The sequence below is a fragment of the Eubalaena glacialis genome, chromosome 7, assembly GCF_028564815.1.
Source record: "Eubalaena glacialis isolate mEubGla1 chromosome 7, mEubGla1.1.hap2.+ XY, whole genome shotgun sequence".
NCBI classification, from domain to species: domain Eukaryota; kingdom Metazoa; phylum Chordata; class Mammalia; order Artiodactyla; family Balaenidae; genus Eubalaena; species Eubalaena glacialis.
Genome location: NC_083722.1, coordinates 75,264,065 through 75,281,481, shown reverse-complemented (window position 1 = coordinate 75,281,481; position 17,417 = coordinate 75,264,065). Strand labels below are relative to the sequence as shown.

Genomic DNA, 17,417 nt, shown 5'->3' with positions numbered 1-17,417 from the left:
AAAAATAACTTTACACAAAAGTGGAAACACAACATATGAAAATTTATAGGATGCATAAAAAGCATTTCTAAGATGAAAGTTTACAGTGATAAAAGCCTACATTAAGAAAAAAAGAAAAACCTCAAAAAACAACCTAACTTTATATCTCAAGGAAATTTAAAAAAGAACTAATTAAGCCCAAAGCTAGCAAAAAAGATCAGAGGAGAATAAATGATAATAAACATAAAATAAACTTAAAAAAACAGAAAAGATCAAAGAAATTAAGACCTAGCTTTTTGAAAAATAAACAAAATTGAAAAACCTTTAACTAGACAAAGAAAAAAGAGAAAAGAATCAAATAAATAAAATTGAAAATGAAAGAGGAGACACTACAACTGATACAACAAAAATACAAAGGATTGTAAGAGACTACTATGAACAATCATACATCCACAAACTGGATGACCTAGAAGAAACGGATAAATTCCTAGAAACATACACCCTACCAAGACTGAATCATAAAGACAGAGAAAATCTGAACAAATCAATTACAAATAAGGAGAGTGAATCAGTAATTTAAAACCTCTCAACAAAGAAAAGTCCAGTACCAGATGGTTTTACTGGTGAGTTCTACAAAGATTTAAAGAAGAATTAATACCAATTCTTCTCAGAGTCATCCAAAAAAACTTAATAAAAGGGAACAATTCCAACTCATTTTACAAAGCCAGCATTACCTTGATATCAAAACCAGACAAGGACACCACAAGAAAAGGAAATTACAGGTCAATATTCTGATGAACATAGATGCAAAAAAATTCTCAACAAAATATAAGCAAATCAATTTCAACGTCACATTCAAAGAATCATACACTGTTATTAAGTTGGATTTATCAGTCAAATGCAATGATAGTTCCACATATGCAAATCATTAAGTAGGATACACCATATTAACAAAATGAAGGATAAAATCATATGATCATCTCAATAAATGAGGAAAAAGCATTTGACAAACTCAACACTTCCCTGATTATCAGTGATGTTGTGCCTGTTGGCCATCTGCATTTCCTCTTTGGAAAAACGTCTATTCAGTTCTTCTGCTAATTTTTTAATCAGATTTCTCTTTTAATGTTGAGTTGTATGAGCTATTTATATATGTTAGATATTAACCCCTTATCATTCATATCACTTGCAAATATCTTCTCCCATTCAGTAAGATATCTTTTCATTTTGTTGATGGTTTCCTTTGCTGTGCAAAAGCTTTGAAGTTTAATTAGGTCCCATTTGTTTATTTTTGCTTTTGTTTCCTTTGTTTTAGGAGACAGATCCAAACAAATATTGCTGCAATGTATGTCAAAGAGTGTTCTGCCTATGTTTTCCTCTAGGAGTTTTAATAGTATCCAGTCTTACATTTAATCCATTTTGAGTTTATTTTTGTATATGATGTTAGAGAATGTTCTAATTTCATTTTTTACACGGAGCTGTCCAGTTTTCTCTGCACCAATTACTGAAGAGACTGTGTTTTCTCCATTGTATACTCTTGCCTTCTTTATCATAGATTAACTGACCATAAGTGTGTGGGTTTACTTCTGGGCTCTCTATTCTGTTCCACTGATCTATGTGTCTGTTTTTGTGACAGTACCATATTATTTTGATTACTGCAGCTTTGTAGTATAGCCTTAAGTCAGGGACCATGATCCCTCCAGCTCTATTCTTCTTTTTTGAGATTGTTTTGGCTATTCAGGGTCTTTTGTGTTTCCATATAAAGTTTAAATTTATCTGTTCTAGTTCTGTAAAAAATGCCATTGGTATTTTGATAGGGATTGCACTCAATCTCTAGACTGCCTTGGGTAGTATAGTCATTTTAACAATATTAATTCTCCCAATCCAAGAACATAGTATATATCTTTCCATCTGTTTGTGTCGTCTTCAATTTCTTTCATCAGTGTCTTACAGTTTTCCGAGCATGGGTCTTTTACCTCCTTGGATAGGTTTATTCCTAGGTGTTTTATTCTTTTTGAAGCAATGGTAAATGGGATTGTCTCCTTAATTTCTCTTTCTGATACTTCGTTGTTAGAGTATAGAAATGCAACACATTTCTGTATATTAATTTTGTATCCTGCAACTTTACAAAGTTCATTGACGAGCTCTAGTAGTTTTCTGGTGGCATCTTTAGGATTTTCTATGCATAGTATCATGTCATTGGCAAATAGTGACAGTTTCACTTCTGCCTTTCCAATTTGGACTCCTTTTTCTTTTTCTTCTCTGACTGCTGTGGCTAGGACTTCCAAAACTACGTTGAATAAAAGTGGTGAGAATGGACATCTTTGTCTTGTTCCTGATCTTAGAGAAAATGCTTTCAGCTTTCCACCATTAAGTATGAAGTTAGCTGTGGGTCTGTCATATATGGCCTTTATTATGTTGAGGTATATTCGCTCTATGCCCACTTTATGGAGAGTTTCTATCATAAACGATGTTGAACTTTATCAAAAGCTTTTTCTGCCTCTACTGAGATGATCATATGGTTTTTATTCTTCAATTTGTTAATGTGGTGCATCACACTGATGGGCTTGCAGATACTGAAAAATCCCTGCATCCCTGGGATAAATCCCACTTGATCATGGTGTATATCCTCTTAATGTATTGTTGGAGTCAGTTTGCTAATATTTTGTTGAGGATTTTTGCATCAATGTTCATCAGTGACACTGGCCTGTAATTTTCCTCTTTTATGATATCTTTGTCTGGTTTTGATATCAGGGTGATGCTGGCCTCATAGAATGAGTTTGGAAGTGTTCCTTCCTCTGCAATTTTTTGGAGTATCAGAAGGATGGGTGTTAACTCTTCTCTAAATATTTGGTAGAATTCACCTGCGAAGCTATCTGGTCCTGGACTTTTGTTTGTTGGGAGTTTTTAAATAACTGATTCAATTTCATCACTGGTAATTGGTCTGTTCATTAGAAAATATGAAATAGAAATTTTTCTTCCTGGTTCAGTCTTAGGAGATTGTATCTTTCTAAGAAGTTGTCCACTTCTAGGTTGTCCATTTTATTGGCATATAGTAGTTCATAGCAGTCTCTTATGATCCTTTGTATTTCTGTGGTGTCGGTTGTTACTTCTCCTTTTTCATTTCTGATTTCATCGATTTGGGCCCTTTCCCTTTTTTTCCTGAGAGTCTGGCTAAAGGTTCATTTATTTTGTTTATCTTTTCAAAGAACCAGCTTTTAGTTCACTGATGTTTTCTACTGTTTTTTTAGTCTCTATTTCATTTATTTCTGCTCTGATCTTTATGATTTCTTTCCTTCTAGTAACTCTGGGTTTTGTTTGTTCTTCTTCCTCTGGTTGCTTTAGGTACAAGGTTAGGTTGTTTATTTGAGATTTTTCTTATTTCCTAAGGTGAGCTTGTATCGCTATAAACTTCCTTCTTAGAACTGCTTTTGCTGCAGCCCATGGGTTCTGGATCATCCTGTTTCGTTTTCATTTGTCTCTATGTATTTTTTTATTTCCTCTGATTTCTTCAGTGATCCACTGGCTGTTTAGTAGCATATTGTTTAACCTCCCTGCATTTGTGTTTTTCTGCAGTTTTTTCTTGTAGTTGATTTCTAGTCTCATAGCATTGCAGTTGGAGAAGATGCTCGATATGATTTCAATTTCCTTAAATTTACTGAGGCTTGTTTTGTGGCCTAGCATGTGACTTATCCTGGAGAATGTTCCATGTGCACTTGAAAAGAATGTGTATTCTGCTGCTTTCAGTCCAATCCTAATTCTTGACAATTTCTGTAACCTTGTGGGTCTTGCCTTTATAAGCTTCCCCCATTTTGTACTCCAGTGGAATACAATTCAAGTGCTGTCTTGGATTTATGCTTCCTGGGCTGCAGTCCTAAAAAACCCCAAATAAACTTTTTTTTTTTTTTGGCCTCAACCAGGTCTCCATTCTTGGAATTCTTGGTTAATGATATCCTAGTTTTGATATGGTACTATAGTTTTCTAAGATGTTATCAATAAAGGAAACCAGGCAAAGGGTACACTGGATCTGTTTATATTATTTATTATAAGTGCACATAAATCTTTAATCATCTCAAAAATATAAAGTATAATGATGGAAGAAATTTTTGCATATTGGGGTATGGGGAAGCCATTCTGGCTTATACATGATTTGGCCTGAACTTTATGTCAACTAGAACAGCCTGGCTTACAGTCTGTCAAACATACATTGCATATCTGCTTTCACCATTAAAGAAAAGAATGCGTTATCTAGAAGTAAAAAGAATGTCCACTTTGAAGATAGGGATAAATGCCTCCCCTCCTATGACACCAATGCTAGTACTGCTTCGAAGACAAGGTTTTCCTCCCAGATGCCAAGGTCATACTGACTCACTGTGTACGAGCTAATCTGTCTCTTTTGAAACCTTGAAGGAATGGAGCCCTGTCATGTTTGATGCAGTTCTTTGTTCTTACAAGATATAAAACTGTGCTGAAAACCATGCTTCTCCTGAGTGCTTTGGTGGAGGCTGCACTCCAAGCTGGTCCTCAGCTTGGCTCGAATAAAACTCTCTTCTATTCCTTATGATAGATTGCTTACTTATTATTTCTCAACAATAACAACAACAGGATCTGTCTCCGTCAAAAACAACTAGAAGTCTGAAATATATGCCAAATGTTTTTAGACACTGGACAACCAGCAGCACAGGAATGTGATCTTCAGAGAAGAGAAACAAATGAAATGGGTCATACAATTTTCCAACGCTTTTTGCCTGGAGGCCTTTATTGATCAGAGAGTGACAGCACAGAGTAAGGCACTGTCACTAAGATTAAAAGCCAAACACCAGTAGGAGAAGGCTGAGAGAGCTGAATTTTGTGGGGCAGAAAACAGAAGGGAATCATGAAGAGAAAGAAGTACAGAATTCTTCAGAGAGACTCCATTGAGTACTTAGCTGAAAACTAAGCTGCAGTTACACAGAGTGAGACTCTATGTGGCCAAGGAAAGAGTAACTAATAATTGGCAGCTGTAAGCTGAGCAATTCCTAGAGCATACCTAAGACTGGTACACATTAAAGTTCTAATCAACCACAATGGAAAGAGCTCAGTGAACACATGGTTCTTCAAATAAAGATCCAGTAACACTGCATGTTAAATGTAAGGTCAAACGGGGGCTTCCCTGGTGGCACAGTGGTTAAGAATCCGCCTGCTAATGCAGGGGACACGTGTTCGAGCCCTGACCCGGGAAGATCCCACATGCTGAGGGGCAACTAAGCCCATGTGCCACAGCTACTGAGCCTGAGCTCTAGAGCCCACAAGCCACAACTACTGAGCCCACGTGCCACAACTAATGAAGCCTGCGCGCCTAGAGCCCGTGCTCCGCAACAAGAGAAGCCACGACAGTGAGAAGCCTGCGTGCTGCAATGAAGAGTAGCCCCCCACTCACCGCAACTAGAGAAAGCCCGCGCACAGCAACAAAGACCCAACACGGCCAAAAATTAATTAATTAATTAACTTAAAAAAGTATATATGCTGATTATCCTTTTTTTTAAAAAAAAAAGGTCAAACAACCCTAGAGTAAAGGCTACTCTAGGCACGCTCTAACAAACCTTAAGGATCAAGCTGAATTACAAGCAAATTAACTGCCTGCAAAAATGAATTCAATTTTTTTTAAAAGAAGGTGACAAAATTCAGCTCAAGAAATTCAACAATATAACTTCAAAATTCTAGAAAACAAAACAAAAAAATTTCCAGATATGTAAAAATTTAAACCATAACCAGGAGAAAAAGCAGTTAATAGCAAGAGACCAAAAATGATATATAATGGGAACTAGCAGAAGTTTACAGTGCTATTAAAATTTCTCCAAGATTTAAAAGAAAACATAAACATAAGGAAAGTGCTATCAATATACAAAATGGAACAAAATGGAAATAACAGAGCTGAAAAACAGAATACCTAAATGAAAACGTGCATTTGAGGTGTTTAATGGCAAACTAGATACATGAAAGAAAGAGAAGCACACTTTAACACCTAGTATTAAAACTATCCAAACAGACTTGGGGGAAAAGACCGAAAAATAAATTAAAATAGAAGTAGAAATCTTTGAGATAATATAAAACAGTGTAACATATGTGGAACTAGAGAACCAAAGAGAAGTAGCAATATTTCAGGAAATCATTTAAAAAATTTTCTAAATTAGATGAAAAACACAAACCCACAGATATAGGAAACTCCATGATATAAATTTGGATGAACACACACATACACACACAACACCAAAATATATCATAAGCAAATTGCCCAAAACAATGATAAAGATAAATCATAAAAGCATCCAGAAATAAAAACAAAACAAATATTTTAAAACACTACAGTACAAGAAACAAAGATAAGAATTAATAAAGACTTTTCATTAGAAATAGTATAAAACCAGAAGACAATGAACTGACATATTTAAAGGGAATTATATAAACCCACGCACATATGGTCACCTTATCTTTGATAAAGGAGGCAAGAATATACAGTGGAGAAAAGACAGCCTCTTCAATAAGTGGTGCTGGGAAAACTGGACAGCTACATGTAAAAGAATGAAATTAGAACACTCCCTAACACCATACACAAAAATAAACTCAAAATGGATTACAGACCTAAATGTAAGGCCAGACACCATCAAACTCTTAGAGGAAAACATAGGCAGAACACTCTGACATAAGTCACAGCAAGATCTTTTTTGACCCACCTCCTAGAGAAATGGAAATAAAAAAACAAATACACAAATGGGACCTAATGAAACTTAAAAGCTTTTGCACAGCAAAGGAAACCATAAACAAGACAAAAAGACAACCCTCAGAATGGGAGAACATATTTGCAAACGAAGCAACGGACAAAGGATTAATCTCCAAAACATACAAGCAACTCATGCAGCTCAATATCAAAAAAACAAACAACCCAATCCAAAAATGGTTAGAAGACCTAAATAAACATTTCTCCAAAGAAGATATACAGATTGCCAACAAATACATGAAAGAATGCTCAACATCATTAATCATTAGAGAAATGCAAATCAAAACTACAATGAGATATCATCTCACACCGGTCAGAATGGCCATCATCAAAAATCTACAAACAATAAATGCTGGAGAGGGTGTGGAGAAAAGGGAACCCTCTTGCACTGTTGGTGGGAATGTAAATTGATACAGCCACTATGGAGAACAATATGGAGGTTCCTTAAAAATCTAAAACTAGAACTACCATACGACCCAGCAATCCCACTACTGGGCATATACCCTGAGAAAACCATAACTCAAAAAGAGTCGTGTACCAAAATGTTCATTGCAGCCTTATTTACAATAGCTAGGACATGGAAGCAACCTAAGTGTCCATCGACAGATGAATGGATAAAGAAGATGTGGCACATATATACGATGGAATATTACTCACCCATAAAAAGGAACAAAATTGAGTTATTTGTAGTGAGGTTATTTGTAGTGAGTCTAGAGACTGTCATACAGAGTGAAGTAAGTCAGAAAGAGAAAAACAAATACAGTATGCTAACACATATATATGGAATCTAAGGAAGAAAAAAAAAAAAAAGGTCATGAAGAACCTAGTGTCAAGACGGGAATAAAGACACAGACCTACTAGAGAATGGACTTGAGGATATGGGGAGGGGGAACGGTAAGATGTGACAAAGTGAGAGAGTGGCATGGACATATATACACTACCAAACGTAAAATAGATAGCTAGTGGGAAGCAACTGCATAGCACAGGGAGATCAGCTCTGTGCTTTGTGACCACCTAGAGGGGTGGGATAGGGAGGGTGGGAGGGAGGGAGATGCAAGAGGGAAGAGATATGGGAACATATGTATATGTATAACTGATTCACTTCGTTATAAAGCAGAAACTAACACACCATTGTAAAGCAATTATACTCCAATAAAGATGTTAAAAAAAAAAAAGAGAAAAACAAATACCGTATGCTAACACATATATATGGAGTCTAAAAAAAAAAAAGAAAATGGTCAGAAGAACCTAGGGGCAAGACGGGAATAAAGATGCAGACCTACTAGAGAATGGACTTCAGGATATGGGGAGGGGGAAGCGTAAGCTGGGACAAAGTGAGAGAGTGGCATGGACATATATACACTACCAAACGTAAAGTAGATAGCTGGTGGGAAGCAGCCGCATAGCACAGGGAGATCCGCTTGGTGCTCTGTGACCACCTGGAGGGGTGGGATAGGGAGGGTGGGAGGGAGGGAGATGCAAGGGGGAAGATATATGGGGACATATGTATATGTATAACTGATTCACTTTGTTATAAAGCAGAAACTGACACACCATTGTAAAGCAATTATACTCTAATAAAGATGTTAAAAATAAAATAAAATAAAATGAAAATAAATAAATAAATAAATAAAGGGAATTGTATACCCAATGAAAATATTTTTGAAAAACAGAGGTGAGTAAATCCAAAGCAAATAAAATGAATAGAATAAAGAGAAAAAATCTGTGAAACAGACCAAAAAAAACCTTTTAAGTCAGAAGTTAAGTTGAGAGGATCAAAACAACAAAAATCTAAATAGATCTGACCAAGAAATATAGAGGACATAACTCCCTAAAGAATAGAATGAAAGAGGGATCATCACTAAATGTCTTACAGACATTAAAAAATAAATAGCATGAATATCTAGGACAATTCAAAAACATACTGAAATAGAAAAATCTCTTGCAAAATACAACTAATCAAAACTGAGAGAATGAGTTAGACAAAGATACTAAAGATAGACTATAAGCCCAGACCAAAAACAAAAAAATTTAATGACAAATTAGACTTCCTCAAAATTAAAATCTATTCTTCAGGACACAACATTAAGAAAATGAAAAGGCAAACCACACAGTGAAAGAATATATTTACAAGGACTTGTATTCAGAATAGAGTATTCATATAACTCAATAAGAAAACAACCCAATAAAATATGGGTGAAAGATATGGACACTTCACAGAAAAAAAAGAGGTTAAAGGACAATAAACATTTGAAAAGGTGTTCAACCTCTTTAGTCATTAGGGAAATAAAAATTAAAAGCAAAGCAAGAGACCACTAGCTCATCCATTAGAATGTCTAAAATTAAAAAGACTGAAAATAAAAAGTGTTGCTGAAAAAGTGGACCAATTGAAAGTCCGATACTTAAATTTATACTTAAATTTTGGGAGGGTTCCCACCATTAACTGATAAGAAGTACTCACTGTGCCTCAACTATCTGTACAAACAACATGGTTTATGCTGCTGAACACCTGCTTTCCTTCCAGGAATGTGGAATTTTGTTACATGCTACACAGAGGTCGCGTACAGGACCAGTGCCTGATAAAAACTCTGGCTATGAGTCTCAAACAAGCTTGCCTGGTTGGCAACATTTCACATGTGTTGTCACAATATTCCTGGGGGAATTAAGCTTCTCCTGTATGACTCCACTGAGAAAGGACTCTTAGAAGCTTGTGTCTGGTTTCCCCAGACTTTACCCCATGCACCCTTGCTATTTTGATTTGTATCCTTCCACTGTAATTATTCACAGCTTTGAGTACAATTACATAATGAGTCCTTTGGGTCCCCACAGCAAATCTTCAAGTCTAGGGGTCTTGAGGGCCTCCAAACACAACAACAAATAAGCATGACACAAAATATCACCTAGCCTTCACTTCCTTCAACTCCCACCATCTTCTCCCCCACTGACAACAACACAAACACACTAATAATAAGATCCATTAATGGAGAACACTTAAAATGTGGCTATTAGGTAAATTCCAGATCACAAACCCACATTTCAGTACTGAATAACAATGATAAAATGTCAATTTTTTTTTAAGTTTTCAGTTAGGAGAGCTCCTACTGATGATAATTAGCACTTTCCTTCATTAAAAAAAAAAAATCATTAGATTAGGTCTCATTATGACTTGGTGTATGACCAAGTCTGTATTAAAATGAACCACCACAGCTACAAAGTAAGTTGAGAGACTGAAATGATAGTGTACCACAAACTACACATATTTAAAGTGTAGAATTTGATGCTTTGGCATATACATACACCAGTGAAACCATGGCACAATTAAAATAATGACATTTGAATCACCCCCCAAAGTTTCCTCATATTTTTTTGTAATCTATCCCTCTCTTCAGGGATAGATTGGCAGGCAACCATGTAACTGGTTTAAGGCATTACAAATTATTAGCATTTTCCAGAATTTTACCTAAATCAAATTTGAAATGTTCATCAGTCCTCCACTCACAAAATCACCACTACAGCCTTATTTATATTCCCAAGAATCTACATCTACTTCCTTCCTTTCACCCATAACCTACTGTGGTAACTACTCTACCTTCTCTCTCTTTATCACTCAACCCACTAGACTCTGGCTTTCTGCCACTATCATCCTATGACTACATGGGATTCTCTAAAACATCACCAATGGCCTTCTGTCAAACACAATGGCCCCTACTCAGTACTCATTCTATTCTACTAGACTACTCCACAGTACTTGAAATCATTAATTACTCTGTTTTTAAAAAACTTTTTCCTTAGCTATGACCTCCATTTCTCAAACTCCATGTGCTAATACCTCTTTTTCTGTCCTCCAAGATGCTGGCAGTCTTTAAAGTCTCATTTCCAGCCCTATGCTATCATAGCAGTTGTTGTTATAGCAACAGAAACAAATATTTACTGTACTGTTACCATATGCTAGGTGCTGTGTTAAGAGCTTCATATAAGCGCATTGATTTCTAACAATTCTACAAGATAAGTAATAATGTTACACTCATTTCAAATTACATACAAAATTAAGAGAGAACAGTATATTGAACCTCCACAAACCTACCACCCAGCTTCAACAATGATCAATGTTTTGCCAGCCTTGATTAATTAATACCCACGTACATATTCTCACCCACTGCCATACTTTACAGCAAATTTCAGAAATTACCCATAAGTACTTAAATATGTATCTTTAACAGGTGCTTACTATTTCTCCAATAAACTCTATTTCATGGTTATACTGTATGGCAAGAGTGAATCTGTGCCTCTGTTAAATGACAGATTCCCTGCTGCCAAAGAGACATAATCCAAATTCCTTAGGATTCCTTATAGTCTTTGGTATATAAGACTCTGTAAATATGGATCCAATGTACCTTTCCTGCCTTACCATCCATCACTTTCATCCAGGCACTATGCCCTAGCCAGTTTGGACTATTTACCATTCCCTGAACATGCCTTGCAATTTCACGCCTCTATACCTCTGTTTTTGCTGTGTAAAACATTCAATAATGTCCTGTTCCTATCTGGCAGAATTCTAGGTATCCAGTTGATAATTACTGTATAAGAACTGATCCTGAAACCACAAAATGAAAGTAAATATAAATTCTCTTGAATTTCATTCCTTTTCTCTTGGGCATATGCTTTATAAAATGCACAAAATTATCATCAAATATCTGTTCTCCTTTTCCTTAATTTTATCTTATTCTCCTACTTTTTAATTCACAAAATTTAGTAGTACATATTACCTGCATATTATACTTCTCTTAAACTGTACAATTTTAATATATGGTCACAAAAATATATAACTGAAAGGGCATTTTATAGTAAAACTTTTTATACAAAGAAATGTTTTACCATTTACTAATTATTTCTGAACGCTATCTAGTTCAGACACTATTTTATTTGGGCTATTTCAAGTTTTTTTTTTTTTTTAATAAATTTATTTATTTTATTTATTTATTTTTGGCTATGTTGGGTCTTCGTTGCTGCGCGCGGGCTTTCTCTAGTTGCGGTGAGCGGGGGCTACTCCTTGTTGCAGTGCGCGGGCTTCTCATTGCGGTGGCTTGTCTCGTTGTGAAGCATGGGCTCTAGGCGCGTGGGCTTCAGTACTTGCGGCACGCGGGCTCAGTAGTTGTGGCTCGCGGGCTCTAGAGCACAGGCTCAGTAGTTGTGGCACACGGGCTTAGTTGCTCCATAGCATGTGGGATCTTCCCGGACCAGGGATCGAACCCGTGTCCCCTGCATTGGCAGGCGGATTTTCAACCACTGCACCACCAGGGAAGCCCTCAAGTTTTATTATTAGTATAAATTGTACATAACTAAAGACATAGTTTAATAAGTAAACTTTTTCATTTTTCTTTAGCCACTAATAGCTATGAAAAACCTATTGAAATTTCTAATTATTGTGATCATAAGATTAAGATAAATAAAAGATATATAGGGATGCATTTTTTAATCATTCTATATGTGTAAAATCACTAAATGATTATCTTTTACAAACATGAAAGAATTTTCAACATAGTTCCATAAAATATCACTGCCACAGGGTGAAATTTAGTTAATACTGTCTTTCCATCTGTTAATTTTTTTAAGTTTAAGAATATAAATACTAGCTATCAAGAGGTATATACATACATGTCGCTAATAAATGCTACAGTAATCTAAGATTCTAGAATGGAGTTGGTATTACCAAAATACACAACCTCAAAAGTGCTACATTAGCCCAAACTAAAAAAATTAAAGGAGTCTGATCAGACAAAATGAGCTCTAACACTTCTTTTCTTTTTTTTTTTTTTTTTTGGCTGCGCCACTCGGCTTGTGGGATCTTAGTTACCCAACCAGGGTTTAAACCCGGGCCACCGCAGTGACAACACCGAGTCCTAACCACTGGACCGCCAGGGAATTCCTTCTAACACTTTAGATTAGTGTCATCTGGTTCCCTCATTTTGATTAGTTTATCAAATCACTGCTAAGATTAATCACAAAATGGCCTCTCCCACAGGCTCTAAACACCTTTGTTTCAGGAAAAAGAATTTAGAAAATAGGTATGAGATTCTGAGCACTTTTCCTTAACTCTAAAATAGAACTCTGATTAACCTGCTGGAGAAGCCACATGGAAAGATAGAGACCTTGAGGTTACAACATGTAGCTATTTCGGTGATCCAGCTGAGGACAGCCTTCTAGCCATCCCTGCCAACATACCACACGTGTGAGTAAACCCTTTTGGACGTTCCAGCCAGCTGAGCCCCCAGATAACTGTAGCCACAAGTGGTGTCACCTATACAGAATGATGATTAGTTTTAGTCCACTATATTTTGGGGTGCTTTGCAGCACAGCAATAGATTATTGTAAGGGTATCATCATTCATGTCCCACTTAACAAGGTTTTCAAGCCACACACTGTGCATCAACTGATATTTTAAAGACAAAAATAAAATAATTTCAGAGACCACTGTCTCCACACTGATCCCCAAACCCTAGTATTCGACGCAAGGTGGTGGGGTGGCTAAGATCACAAATATTAATAAAAATAAATAAATAGCATGTAATATCACAAATTACAGCTTTCCAATCATTTATAAGATTTCTCATTTATTCAAGTTCTAAATTTTTAACAATTTCAAATCAAGATAACAAACATAAAATACAAATAGAAATTATTTCCACATGAGCCTTCCTGAGATGGAAATAACACCTGAAAGTGTGTCTTAAAACTAGAGACACAAGGTAAAAAATTACCTACAAGCAGTGGTTCTTAACTGGGGCAATGTTACCACCACCACCCCACCTACCTCCCACCCCCAAGGCCCAGGGCCTTTGGCAATGTCTGGAGACATTTTTCACTGCCACAACTTGAGAGGAGATGTTAGTGAGTGGAGGTCATATATGCTGCTAAATTTCTTATAATGTACAAGATAACAAAGAATTATCTGGCCCAAAATGTCAATAATGCCAAGGATAAGAAGCCCTAGCTATGAGGAATGAAAGTTTGAAGATATTGTCTTATGATCACTACCTTAAAAACTAACGAAACAAGTGATTCTACTGGTAAAATCGATGATTACAACTCTGAAAATTTTAATTTTTTAATAAAAATAATGTGATAATTTTGGTATTTTCTACATAAGAAAAAGCATAATACACTAAATATTAAGCCTACAGAAAATATATAAGAAAAACTGATAATATTATAGAAAAAGTAAAGCAGAAAGAAGTTTTTGCAAATGCATTACTGGAAAAAAATGTTGCTACAATGTATTATAACTGCCAATTAAAATATATTTTGTTTGATCAAATTACTATTAATTGGTAATAGAATAAACACATAAATCTAGTCCATAAAATTAGCATTTGGCACTTAAAAGTCTTATTTAAATTCATATTTTAACAAGAACATTATGATCAACAGAGATGTATCTAACTGAACATTATTTTTAAAGTTTTTTCCATTTTAGAAATAAATTCATCTAACTAATCACATGACTATACAGGACTAGGCCTATGAAAAAGTCAATATACTTTTGTCAACTGTTTTAAGGAAAAAATATTAAATGTCCTAAATAGGCTTTTTCAAAATAAGCTTTGCATCTATTACCATACACACACTTTTCTGTCCTTTTTAAAAAGTCATTTTAATACTGCTGAGACAGAGTAGAGTCTGGTACAGTTCTATAAAGGGAAGAATGAATGTGGTTACTGTAAAAGATTCAAAGACTGACAAGTAAGAATTGTTTTTATATCAAACAAATATACTAGGCTGCTTTGTACCTTAGAAAAGGTAACAATAAACTTTTCATTACCTTTACATTTGGCTTCTTTGTTGAGACTCCTCTATACCAACCTAAAACAAAGCATACAAAAGATATTAAAATCATATTGTTGTCATTTTCTGTAAGAGACATTATTTTTAGGATAATTAGTTAATTAATGCAAAACTTTCTAGTAAGTTTTAGGCACTTTATGCCTTTATTAAGTGTAGTTTACTCCAAAAGAAATAATCTTACAATAAATACAACATTCCCGATTTTCATCAAAAAGCACAAAATCCCTTTCAACTGAATAAGACCAAAAAAAAAAAAAATTAGAAAAGATTTCAGAGGACGTATATTCAACTCCTTGAAAATTCCCAGAGGAAACTGTTAGGGGTTAGGAAAATGCCAAAATCATATAGCTTTTTTGGTGGCAGATAGGGAGTACAGCCCAGACTTTCTATTTCCTGGTCTCATTGACTCTCCCATGCACTAAACTACACCACCCTCATTTCTTGGCTTTCCAGCTGCTGAAGTTGACATCAGTGCTTCATTTATTCCCTCTCACCATTCATACACAGCAATAACAATGAAAGTTAAAATTACACAATAAAAACAATTTTCAGAGAAAGGAAATTTTTTTACCAACTTTTCTCAAATCCAATCTATTATTTTCAGAGGGTTGCTATAGTTTCTCTACTTGGGTTTAAGGGGAAACAACTCCAATGAGTAGAAGAGGAAGCTAAGAGTTATATTTAAAGGAGGAATATGAAGAAAAAAGAAAGAGGAGATTGTTGATGATAGCTAATATTAACTGAGAGCTTACTATCCTTAATTCCATGTTCTGAAATTGAGTTGTTCCATGTATTAACCTTTAAGTCCCACAACAAAGCTATGAGGAAAAGAATCAACTTTTTCTCCCCTGAAATCATAACAAACAATAAAAAAATACCCTTATTTCTGTTTAGTACAACAGATGAGATCATAAATTTGAATAACTCAATTTACACTTGAGAGTCTCAATATCTTCATTTTTGGTAAGTGATAACCTTACCAATGTGACACTTTACCATATCTTAAACAGGATAAAGAATGACATCAGCAGGTATGGCAGAGTAAGGACTGCCAAAAAAACCCTATCCTCAGTAAAAGCAATAATAACACTGGCAAAAACTGTCAATATCAACTTTTTTAGAACTCTAGAAGCAAACTAAAGACTTGAAATATTCCAAAGAGTATTTACTCAAGAAATCTGAATCTCAGTCAGAACGACCCTTTTAACTTGCCCTATCCCATCTCCCTCTCCATAGCCCTGTGTTAAACTTGAAAACCAGTCCCACATTCACAGTGAAAACCAGAAAACTAACAGCCCCTGAAGAGGACGGAAAAGAAGAAATGCAGGAAGACCTAAATAAATGAAGAGGTTTATCATGCTCACGAATTATAAAACTTAGCACTGTTAAGATATCAATTATCCTTAAATTGATCTATAGATTCAATTCAATCCCAATCAAAATCCGAGAAATTTTTGGTAGGGTATTAACTAGTTCTAAAATTTATAAGGAAAGACAAATGACTACTATAATAGTCAAAACAATTTTGAAAAAAGGAAAAATTTGAATGACCCACACTACCTGATTTTAAGACTTAAAATAAACCTACCATAATTGAGAGTGTAATACTGGTTAAAGAATAGACACAGAGATCAATGAAATAGATTGTAAAATCCAGAAATTAACCCACACATAAACGAACAATTGATTTTTGACAAAGGTACAAAAGCACTTCAATGGAGAAATGATAGTCTTTCAACAAATGGTGCTGAAACAATCAGACATACATATACAAAAAGAAAAAAAGAACCCCAACCTATACCTTGCACTATAAACAAAATTACCTCAAAATGTATCTAAAAGTGTAAAACTTATACAAGGACAACAAGAGACCATTTTTGTGATCTTGTGGCTAGACAAAGATTTCTTAAGCACACTCCATATAAGAATAAATTTTTAAGGTTATACTCCATTTATAGTTATTATAAAATATTGCCTATACTCCCAGTGTTGTACAATATATCCTGGTACCTTACTTTATACCTAATACTTTGTACCTCTTAATCCCCTACCCCTATATTGCCCCTCCCCCCTCCCCTCTCCCTACTGGTAACTACAAGTTTGTTCTCAATTAACAAATGGGCAGAGACCTGAACAGATACCTCACCAAAGAAGATATACAGTTGGCATATAAGCATATGAAAAGATGCTCAACATCATATGTGATTCAGGAGCTACAAATTTAAAAAATGAGATACCACTGCACACCTACTAGAATAGCCACTATCCAAAACACTGACAACACCAAATGCTGATGAGGGTGTGGAGCAACAGGAACTTTCATTGCTGATGGGAATCCAAAATGGTACAGCCACTTTGGAAGACAGTTTGGCAATTTCTTACAAAACTAAATGTACTTTTACCACAAGATCCATCAGACTCACTCTTTGGTATTTATTCAAATGAGTTGAACACTTATGTCCACACAAAAACCTGCACATGGATGTTTATAGCAGTTTTATTCATAAGTGCTTAAACTTAGAAGAAACGAAGATGACCTTCAATAGGTAAATGGATAAATAAAACTGTGGTACATCCAGACACTGGAATATTATCCAGTGATTTTTAAAAAATGAGCTATCAAGCCACAAAAAGACATGGAAGATCTTTAAATGCATATTACTAAATGAACGAAGCCAATATGAAAATGCCACACAGTGTATGATTCCAACTATATGACAATCTGGAAAAGGCAAAACCATGGAGACAGTAAAAAGATCAATGGTTGCCAAGGGTTAGCGGGGAGGGAGGGATAAATAGGTGAAGAGAATTTTTAGGGCAGTAAACCTACTCTGTATAA

General features: G+C 35.2%; 1 protein-coding gene across 1 annotated transcript in view; it reads right to left on the bottom strand.

Annotated features, from left to right (window-relative positions):
* The window catches only part of DOCK3 (dedicator of cytokinesis 3), a 362,194-nt gene that overhangs the window by 312,043 nt on the left and 32,734 nt on the right, over positions 1–17,417 (bottom strand). Inside the window, exon 2 of the mRNA XM_061197475.1 lies at positions 14,556–14,596. Within this exon, the coding sequence (XP_061053458.1) occupies positions 14,556–14,596 (41 nt within the window). The remainder of the gene's footprint in view (positions 1–14,555; positions 14,597–17,417) is intronic.